General features: G+C 39.5%; 2 protein-coding genes across 7 annotated transcripts; one reads left to right on the forward strand and one right to left on the reverse strand.

The window, feature by feature from the left end:
• LOC109714384 (probable galacturonosyltransferase 3) lies at positions 121-4,749 on the forward strand. 2 transcript variants are annotated; one of them, XM_020238986.1, is made up of 6 exons: positions 121-197; positions 702-762; positions 1,893-1,958; positions 2,036-2,364; positions 2,450-3,395; positions 4,112-4,749. In XM_020238986.1, the coding sequence occupies exons 2-6, from the start codon at positions 730-732 to the stop codon at positions 4,385-4,387; spliced, it is 1,650 nt and encodes a 549-aa protein (XP_020094575.1). In that variant the 5' UTR covers positions 121-197; positions 702-729; the 3' UTR covers positions 4,388-4,749. The 2 variants fall into 2 exon arrangements, with proteins under 2 accessions (XP_020094575.1, XP_020094576.1); XM_020238987.1 differs by lacking the exons at positions 121-197; positions 702-762 and having other exon boundaries at positions 1,947-2,364; positions 4,063-4,749.
• On the reverse strand, positions 5,237-10,664 carry LOC109714146 (protein NLP1-like). Of its 5 annotated transcripts, XM_020238604.1 has the most exons (7): positions 10,546-10,664; positions 10,097-10,158; positions 8,976-9,893; positions 8,694-8,741; positions 7,603-8,611; positions 5,646-7,202; positions 5,237-5,555 (listed from the first exon to the last, which is right to left on the reverse strand). In XM_020238604.1, exons 3-6 carry the CDS (start codon positions 9,828-9,830, stop codon positions 6,337-6,339), a joined length of 2,778 nt encoding a protein of 925 aa, XP_020094193.1. In that variant the 5' UTR covers positions 9,831-9,893; positions 10,097-10,158; positions 10,546-10,664; the 3' UTR covers positions 5,237-5,555; positions 5,646-6,336. The 5 variants fall into 5 exon arrangements, with proteins under 5 accessions (XP_020094193.1, XP_020094191.1, XP_020094190.1 ...); XM_020238602.1 differs by lacking the exon at positions 10,097-10,158; XM_020238601.1 differs by having other exon boundaries at positions 8,976-10,158.

Below are 10,687 nucleotides of genomic sequence, written 5' to 3' on the forward strand. Positions count from 1 at the left end.
ATCCACTTTTCCTTTCCTTATGTGTAGACGGATATAGAAACTGAAATGATTACCAAAGTTTGAAACCATATTTTATGCTATGCTGATGCATCTCATTATTGAGTTTTATATGTGCAGTTCTGGACCCCTGCCTGTTCTGTTGGACCAGAAAGATCAGATACAGTATCAGAAAATAGTCCGCTTAGTGGTGCGACAAGGTAAAACTCTCCACTAGTACTAATTATTACCTCTCTTTATAAGTTTCCATAAGAATTACTAGCTAAACTTTTCTTCCGTCCCTTTTTTCTTCTTTGCTGGAGATTTAGAGTGAATACAGAAAAACTTTTGATTCTCACCAGAATTTTCTGCTGCAAAATTCACTTGCCACAAGCTTGTTCACTGTCAGTTGGTCAAGATTCTACTACAAGCTTCACTAACCTACTTGCAGCACCTACGATTATTTTGTCCTGGCAATTCATTTGCAGCTGAATTAAATGCCCTATCTAGTGTGACAGCTGTATATGTCCTTAGCCATCAATAAGCTATCTAGTGTGTTGTCCGATGATATCCTAGTTTAAATGAGGTTGGTTATATGTACACCACTTCAGTGTGTCCAGATCTCATAAGTTGTGGTATAGAAGGCTTGACAAACACCTAGTTATATTGTTGTTGCGCAGAAAAGCTTTTATATCATAGTGTATATGACATAATATCTCTTACAGCCAGGAAGATGTTAAAGTTGGTGATCAGATGCTAAATTCTTCTCATTGCAGTGGTGGAAAGGTACCAAACTTTTTTAGTTATAATTCTTCCACGTGTATATTGAATTATATTTATGTTTTACTTTCTTTGCCTCAAGCTTTCTCTTTACGTTTTGTAGGCTTTCACTTTGATTTTTGATTGGTTAACTAGTAGTTGTCACGCTGCCTGTACTTTGATTCTTAATTTGATATACCAATCATAGCCTGCGGAACTAGATACAGACATTTTGCAGTACTTTGGTCACTTTTGCCCTTATTTTCTTCCATCTTCTCTCTCTGTTCTTTTCCCCTTCATCTTCCGAAGATAAGATCTGCAGCCAGCACCTATAAAAAGATACAAGTCCCTATGGTCTCCTAAAGATTCGATGAAGAAATATTGTTGAAGTTAAGGAGTGAGAGCAATCAGTATATAACTATTTTGAGGAGGTGATGGACCCACATAGCATCCTCTGAAAAAAGGAAAGAAAGAATAAGATAGGCCCACATAGCATGCCAGTTTGCAGGAGGTCACAAGGAAACTTACAGATTTGTCAGGGGATTCAATCCTAGTGGTGAATCACAGGAGGTGTTAATTACGAATAATGCTCATCCTTGTGCTCTTGTCCATGACTATTGACATTGGAAAAAGGGTTGGTTCCCTGTTTGCTAGGCATGTATGACCCCAAATTAAGGTTCATACATCATATTAGGGACGATGTGCTGCCAAGTCTTACAAAACTAGAGTGCACATTAGTATATTGCTCAGTTGGATAAGTTAACTCTAAAAAGCTAGAGGTGTATTGTTTGCGTTGAAATAGGATATTGTAGTTTTATGTGTCCCATGACTCTACTTGCAGAACATTAAAAACAGAAACATAAAGAGATGCCTCTATCAATACAAGAGAAGAAACTTATCTTCTTTAAACTGTACTCTAATAATTATAATGTAGGTTTGTATTTTACAAATAGAACTTCTGAAATAGCAGAAACTCATGGATTATCACAGGCTTTGATGATACTAGCTTTGATTATGAAAATCTGGTCTGTTAGCATCTCTCAATTTGCATATGTTATTCTAATTCTTTCTACTTGGACCATTACCATTTTTTTGGGATGCAATTTTATTTTACTGTTACAAATAATGATTTCATTTGCAATGATTTTCGGAATCAGGGTGATATATTGAAACCGGTCATCAAATTGCAAAATTTGACCGGCCAAGAGAAGCTTGAATGTCTGGTAATTCTTTTCTAGCTGCCTCTTATATTGGCCTCTGGTGGGATTCATTGTAATACAATTTTTATCTTATTGCATAGAAACTGCGGCAGACAAGGAGGCAAACAAGGAGGCAAGAGAGAACTGCAAAGTTGATCCAAATGAGTGAAGAAGATGAAATTCAGATGCGACAAACAGCTATTGAACGCTCGAATAATTTCAACAATACCGTATGGATGATGAGACATCCAAGCTCCAAAAACGACACTTTGTTGAAAATCATGAACAATCAGATTGTAATGGCAAAAGTATATGCTAGCATTGCTCGCTCCAGGGACATGACTGCGCTTCATGATAGCCTAACGAAATGTATCAAGGAAAGTCAACATGTTATGCTGGGGGCACGTTCTGATGCTGAATTACAAGCAGGGTACAAATCATTAGTTCCCTCAAGTAACATTCCTCAGTTACGATATTCTTCTTAGTGATGCTGAAATTATCTCCCTGTTATCCAGCGCACGTGAATATGCAAAAGCCATGGGCAAAGCTTTATCTGTGGCAAAATACCACCTGTATGATTGTGCCGTAGTAACAAGAAAGTTAAAGGCCGTTGTTCAATCTGCTGAAGAAACTTTAACTGCACAGATGAAGAAAAACTTTTTCTTGATGCAATATGGCGTGCAGGCAACTCCAAATCCATTACACTGCCTTGCTTTACAGCTCACAAACGATTATTTCTTACTTAATGACAGCAGCAAGACGTTAAGAAATAAGGAAAAACTTGAAGATCCATCTCTCTACCACTATGCAATATTTTCTGACAATGTAGTTGCGACATCAGTAGCAGTCAACTCTACAGTCACAAATGCCAAGAATCCAGAGAAACATGTGTTTCATATTGTCACGGACATGCTGAACTTTGCTGCGATGAAGATGTGGTTCATCTCTCATCCTCCGCTTCCTGCGACAGTCCATGTAGAGAATTATGATGATTTAAAGTGGCTGAATTCTTCGTACTGTCCGGTTCTTCGCCAACTTGAATCAGCCAATCTCAGAGAGTATTACTTTGCTGCGAATCGTCCATCTACTATTTCTATGGGTAATGACAACCTCAATTATAAGAATCCCAAATACCTATCTATGCTTAATCATCTAAGGTTCTACATGCCAGAACTGTACCCAAAGCTGGATAAGATACTTTTTCTTGACGATGATGTTGTTGTTCAACAAGATTTGTCACCGCTATGGTCTATAAAGATGTTTGGGATGGTGAATGGAGCAGTAGAGACCTGTACATTGAAATCGAAGCGGCTCAGTTCATATCTAAACTTCACACATCCGTTAATATCTAAGAACTTCAGTCCCCGCAGTTGTGCATGGGCATTTGGGATGAACCTCTTTGATCTGAAGGAGTGGAAACAGAAAAACATCACTGCAATATATCATTACTGGCAAGAGCAGGTAAAATGAATTGTAACTATAATTTTTACCATTGCTTCATTTGATTGCTGTTGTGGTTGCTTTCACTTTTTTAAGAAGTTCTTTCCTTTGGCAAATTTCTGGTTAGCTATAATCTTTTTAAAGAACCATGTGCATCTTTGGTCTCATATTTGACTGATTACAGATAGGCTTTTTGAAAACATGAACATCCTACTTCGAACCAAATCTAAACGCATGCTATTGGTTTTAGAGGTTAAGACTCATTTTCTAAAATTGTCTTAGCTACAGAAGTAATTTTTTGCCGCTAAATTTAAACTTCCGACCTTAGGGGCATCAACCTTCTACAAGGTCCTTCTATTTGTTCTTCTAGGTTACTAAATCTTTAAGGGAAGTTCATTTACTTTAGCATAAGAAAGTCACCAACACTTTCAAAACCAGCTGTGAGGAATGCTTTTTGGAAAAAAAAAAGAAAAAGAAAAAACATTACTTATTGCATCTCCTTATATTTTGGAATTAGCAAAGGCGTGCTTATTTGCTGTGACTAGTATTACTATGCACAGATGTATTCTCAGCTTGCTTTCTATTTTGCTGTGACTAGTATTTGCATGCTAATATGGGTGGTCGTATTCTGATATCAAGATGGTAAAATAAGTTTTGCTTAGTTGTGCATTGACTAGTGCCTATCCAGTTTGCAGTCTGTAACTTATTCTCCACCCGCTGGAATACTCTCCCTGCAGAACAAAGATCGAAAGCTTTGGCAGCTCGGGACGATGCCCGCAGGATTGACGGCATTTTACAATCAGACTTATCTACTACACAGAAGCTGGCAGCTTCTGGCCTTAGGCTACAATCCCGGTGTAAAACATTCGGAGATCAACAAGGCTGCCGTGCTTCATTACAATGGGAATTACAAGCCCTGGTTGGACCTAGCTATCACACAATTCAAGCCGTATTGGTCCAAGTATGTTACGCATAATAGCCCTTATTTCCATAATTGCAACTTGCACCTATGAAATTTGCACTTGCAGAAAACAAGAATAGCATTTGACCAATCATCACATCCTTTAGGCCATAACCAGGCCTAGCACTTCAATCTGAAAGTTGGTATAGGGATCGGTCGACTTAGGTATCAAATTAGCATTTGAATAACTCGGCATTCCTGCGTTACTTGTACATGACAACAGAGATATGTCGGAACTCCAATCTGCTGGATGCTATAATTTCATAACCCTGCCATCCTTTATATATACCATCGAGAAACAGGTTATAGTTCTTTCATTCCTTCCTTTCTTTTCTATGGAAAAAAACGTCATGACATTTCTAGCATATTCTAGTTGAAGCATTCTATTCATTGAAATCGAGGAAAGGTATTGATGCTGCTTTTGATTTTTTTTTTTAAGAAATAAAAATATGTGAACATAAATGATCTGACGGCCATGTTTTTCCTTTTTTTTTTTCCCCCTGTATAATCTGATGAACACATCACTTCTTTTGTCCTTTTTTATCCTAGATTTGACACTAGTGAACTGATTAGATCAATTGGGAGCTCCAGTGGTTTCAGTGGTTTAGATGCCTTAATAGAGAGATCAGGTTATGTTCTTCTGCTTCATTTAGGAGTTTGGATGGTTCATGTACAATTCTCTGTTAAGTTACTCAGATGAGTTGAAATGTTGTGCTCTAATGGTCTCCTGACCATTTGTTGCTGCGCAAGGTATCATTCGAGGCCCATTCTTGTAGGCAACTGAAAGGCGGCATTCATGATAGCGAGTCAATGCCTTTCTGACAATGTGTAGATAAGTCGAGTACATGCAGCCTATGAAAACATGCATAGGCGTCTGTAAAACCAGATTGTATAAACATAATTTCTGCAAACAGGCCAAATGCACAGCAACAGGAGCTAAAACTTACAGATATGTGTCTAATTCCATAAAACACCAACATGTATACAGAACAAGAGAAAAGAAAAAAGAAAAAAGAAAAAGAAAAAAGAAAAAATAAATCTGCAGTACAAGCCTGGAAAATATCGCATTCAAAAACCAATGTAGTAGCTTTACAGACTTGAGATGCAAGAGCCAATTAGCAAAATTTACAATCTTGCTGGAGTTACCATAATATGCCTTTCTGTTCATGTGGGCATGCCAAAAGCGATGGTCGGTTTCTCCAGCTGTGACCTTCACCTGCCTGCGATAGAAGGAAGTAGAAATGAGATTGCTATTACCACGCACATACTCAAAAGATGTTAATGAAGCAAATAATTTCACTAATACTTACAGTCATTCCTGAGCATTTTGGACATCAGTGTGGTGTTGTTATAGACAACGCCAACGCTATAGTACACCAATTTACATTCCCTTCTATATAGGCATCAGCTCTTTCGAAGATCAATTTGTGCTACATAATCAATAGATCACATTACAGTAAGTCTTATCATCTGCGATGTTACGATGGTTACAATCTTGCAAATATTGGACAGCTTAACCCTTAACCACCTTCATTAAGGGTACTGCACCTGGTTTAGAACTCCACAAAACATCTGCACCCTCCCTAAACTGGAACACTTTTTCAGCTATTGCACTAGCTTCCACTTCAGATTACTAAAACATGAAGTGCTTGCAAGTACAATAGTGCAATGGCTATAATTTTTACAGAATTGGGTCCACGCATTCGCATTCAATGTACAGGTCCTTATTAGAGATACCGGGATCGGCATTGAATATAACTTACTATATGTGATAACCATATGTACAGATGAACCATGCCCAAGTAATCACGATACCCAGCCCTGCTGGTAAATACCTCTATAATCATCTTGTTTATGCAATTTGGGCCTTCGTAAGTAAACTCTACTTTCTAGACTAATTTCTATTTTCTGACATATTTGTAAAATTTGAGAAAAGTTTATGCGGTCGCCCTTCAAAGCTGTCAAGCTTAAAGCAGTGTCCTGAATGATATAAAATCTCAATCACGAGAGTCCCGTGTGACCAAAAGAAGCTCTGATGTTTGGCTGAGCTGCATGATTCACAGAAATTTTTATTGCATGAGCACTCAATGATTTATATACATCAACACACTCTTTGAGATCTGCATCGCATGTTAATAGAACCCACTCGGATTCGTCATCTAAATACTTAAGATCCACTGGAACTGTGCCAGCAATATTAAACCGCTTCAAAATCTCATGTTTTAAATCATAAAAACCCCAATTAGGCTGCAATCTGATTATAATCTTCTCATCCCCATAAATCGCTTTTACTTTAAGAGAATCATGTCTAGTGTTTGGCAAAGTGGACCGATTCTCTACAGGTTGATGCTCACTGGGGAACAGATTAGTTTGCGATTTCCAAGTAGATACTGGAGTTTCTTCAGTTGGCACTTGTAGTTCCACCTGGTTCAGAGCTTGCTTAGACAAGTTCTCCACCTCATTTTCTTGTTTGATTGCAAGCTGAGGAGCACTACCATACTGCTTTATCCCGCTGGAACAGCCAAGACTAGAACTTGAGCTTTGACTGCACGAAGAAGAGGAAAGAGAATTTGGTTCAGAAGTATGTGAAGTGAATGTTCCTTCTTGTAGTTGATTCATTTTTGAAGACTCCGGCAGATCCTTCAATGTTGGAAATGAGGTATTGCCGTGCAAATCCTTATCTGACCATCCAGATTTCGTGAAACTTTCGTACAGGGAGCTGAGCTGGAAGGTTCCTTCAGGACCCTGAACAGAATTGATAACAACTTGCAATTTCTTTAAGGAGTGACCAACTTTCTTGATCTTTCGTGAAGGCCATCGGGTGATCCCGTGCTGCCTGCATATCCTCTTGAGAGTCGTGGGGCACACTGAAATTGTTGGTGTCGAAAGAGCATTATCACCAATTCCAACATCGGTATGATATCTTTTATATATAACAAAACCAACGAGAAATGCACTAAGCTATTTCAGTCGATTACCAAGAACAAAATTGAAAATTGTGACAAAAAATGCTTCTCTTGTATTTCTATAACTACTTCCTTTCATCTATTGAGTCTCAGTAAGCCTTTTTTATTTATAAATATCTTGATAAAAGAAAAAAAAACCCGTCTAAACTAGTACAATATAAAAGGCAATATGAATTTAAGTTTTGGTGGTTGAAGCCCATTAGTTGTCTACAGTTACCCTGATTAAAGTTTGGTTTTAAGGCTTAAAAAGAGGGACATAAATTACTTGAGAATAAAAGACTCACAAGACGGTTAAGCTTACCTCCAAGATTCTTTGCAGCATCTTTTAGGCTACCAGCGAAGTGCTTTCTAAGCTCTTGGAGACTGACAGTCTTTTCTGTCTTAGTACGTCGCTTCTCTGCTGCTTTCTCAGAAGTCAAATGGCTATGTTTGCTGGGGAAAGCAGTACTCCAATTGGTTGCATCTGTAAGTGGGGCATCCTGGTTCTGCTCAAATCCTGATAAGATATTCCCACCAGGCAATACCACCTCCGAGGGATCCCATCGAGTTGTTATACTGAATCCTTCATTATCCTGCTTATTAAATTCCACAGGCATACGGGAAGAAACCGCAGTCTGTACTCTCTTTTGTTGAGTCTCCATAATATTTGTTATCCATGATGATACATCATCAGAAACTCCTACTGTCTCTTCGCCACTAGGGACAGCTTTGTCATAAAGAAAATCTTGGTATCTTAGTTCACTAGCTTCTAGCAAAGCCTCGTCCTTCATTTCTTTAGCAGTAACAACTCTTAAGCTTTTACAGACCTGTTGTATAGTTATAGATAATGAATTGAGCATTAGTTTCTGTTCCTCACTGTCTATGCAATCGATCGGTAAGAAAAACTCGAGCACAAAATCTGCATTCCCTGTAAAAACACTCCGTAGTCTAATAGCCACTGCGGCCTTCAAATTGAACAGTTTAGCATGGTGGGAGAGCGGATATTCTGTCTTCTTGAAATCAGTTATATCTGAAAAGAAACATGGTTGGTTCGTCATAAATGCATTCCCTGCCACACCTTGACCTCTTAACAAATGGTGCTCGGAGCATGCTTGGTGAAAGCCTGCCATGGTGAGATCTCGAATGTAGCAAGCTGCGTCGACGGTGGATATGCAATCCTTATAGTTTTCTTTGGTGTGACGGCTTCCCCTCTTGCCTTGTTGGATGCATGAAATCCAAGTTTGAGCTAATGGTAGTTTGTGGGTGTCGCAAACAGTTTTTAGAACTCCTTGGATCTCTGGAATTGCTGCTAAATAAGAATTGTTATTCACCTGACAAAGGAGAATAAGTATTAGGTACAAAGAGAAAATTTTGAGTGGAATACAATAATATATTTGTTCTGGGTCTGCTCACTTTTACTCGGGCAACACTTGAAGTTTCGGAGCTGGCAAGATCAACTGCCTGCAATAGAGAAAGGTCAACTCCTCGGGAAAAAGTAAGATTGTCGTCAATATCTTATTGCAGTTCTATCCAAAAACAGGTTATATGTTATCAGAAGACAAGTGATTTATTACATTTCGATTATTGCTGTGAAAATAGAGACGAATAAGACACAAAATTGAGGTTCTAAGTTGACACCTAATGACAAAATTCACACTTAAAATTGTATATCCACAGATGTAGTAGAGCTCATACCTGAAGAGCATTACATATGCTCTCAAGCTCAGAGCTATAATTGACCTTCTGAGTGGTCATTACCAGCTCCACAACCCCTAAGCAGGACCTGCTATCCCTCTCGAATATAGGAAGTGCGATCGAGCCGCGGATGTCATAATACAGAGCATGAATAACCCTGGGATACTCGTGGGAATCAAAGTATCGAACATCCGGCGTCCATTCCGGCACCTTCCTGAGAAAAACCCGACCGGGCAAGCCCAATGCTTCATTGGAATTCTCGTCGGCCGAGAATTGGTATTTCATTGACACCAACCTATAGTTCATGAGCCGCTCGCAGTTCGCGTCGAACAAGAAAGGCTGCCCGCAAGTAGTAAGCACTTGTCGGTCTCCAATCGTGGTAGGAACCCATACCTGAACAAGGAAATCCCCATCTCTTCTCTGGCGCTTGATGTAATCGAGTGCGCGATTTAATCGTTCTGTCACCGACGCAATTGGATAGCCGGGCTGAAACCACGAGCTCATACTCAGGTCCGACTGGGGGCTCTTCAAGACCAATTCATTTGCTTGTGCTGGTGGGATGACTGGTGGGATCTGGTTCTCACCTGTCGAGGTTGTACTTGTGGAGTGAGCCGACTTTTCTGACTCTTCTTCTTGACGGTCGCTTAGCGGCAAAATTGGGTTCGGGCTGCCATCGCTTATCTCAAAAGCCGGCGAGAAAGCTGAAGAATTGAAGAGGCTGGTTGAAGTGGAGGAATCAGGCTGCAGGAGGAAGTCTGATGCTGACAGCAGCTCATCTATGAGATCCAAATCTCCAACAGTTTCTGAAACTAAATGCCCCAATAAGCTATTGGCGCGCAGAGCAGTATCTTCCATCACCAGCTATCTATCTTCAGAATCCCATCAGCCAACACCAACTGCAAACCCTAATCAAGTAAACTGCGACATGAACATGTCAGACAAGAATTGGCATGGAATTGAGGTGTATGTATGTGTTCTTTTTAGAGAGAGAGATAGAGAGAGAGAGAGAGAGAGAGCAATGAATTAGGATAACTAATTTTCATGAGAAAACAACAACAACAACAACAACAACAGCAGCAGCAGCAACAACAAGCAGGCAGGGAGAAAAACAAAGGCCTTACTTATTTTGGTGGCTTACCTGAGGAGGAGCATTACCTGCCCCTCCCCCCTTTTCTTTTCAAATCTGAGTGGCAGAAACATCAGTATTAATAGGAGAAAGAGATGGGAGGAGAAAATAGAAGAGGGAAGAACATACAAACAAGAAAAGCAATATTCAGAGGCCCACTAACACAATTAATTCACAGGGAAAAAAAAAAATTAAGACCCCACTACTACAAACCAAAACACAACTTGCAGGAAAGAGAACAAAAGAAGCAGCCACAACTTTCAAAGGGTTGTTCCACAATGAAATTTTTTTTTCTTTCTTTTATTCTTTTCCCACAAATTACTGCATCAGATTCCACAACCAACATCAAGAGGCTTCATTAAGAGGAGATCCCAAAAGAGAGTCAAAAAAAGGAAAAAAAGGAGCAACAACACTAGCTCAATAGAACAGTGTTTTGTCTCTCACCTGCTATGCCCTAATCTTCCTTTGAAGCACCTCCCAAGGATTTTTCAACTGCTGAGATCCCTGCTGCCCACAGAAAACCAGTACAGCTGAATCCTGTGCTGTACAGATAGGAGAGAATACTCCCATGGAATCTCTCTCCCCC

The sequence above is a fragment of the Ananas comosus genome, linkage group 8, assembly GCF_001540865.1.
Source record: "Ananas comosus cultivar F153 linkage group 8, ASM154086v1, whole genome shotgun sequence".
Classification (NCBI taxonomy): domain Eukaryota; kingdom Viridiplantae; phylum Streptophyta; class Magnoliopsida; order Poales; family Bromeliaceae; genus Ananas; species Ananas comosus.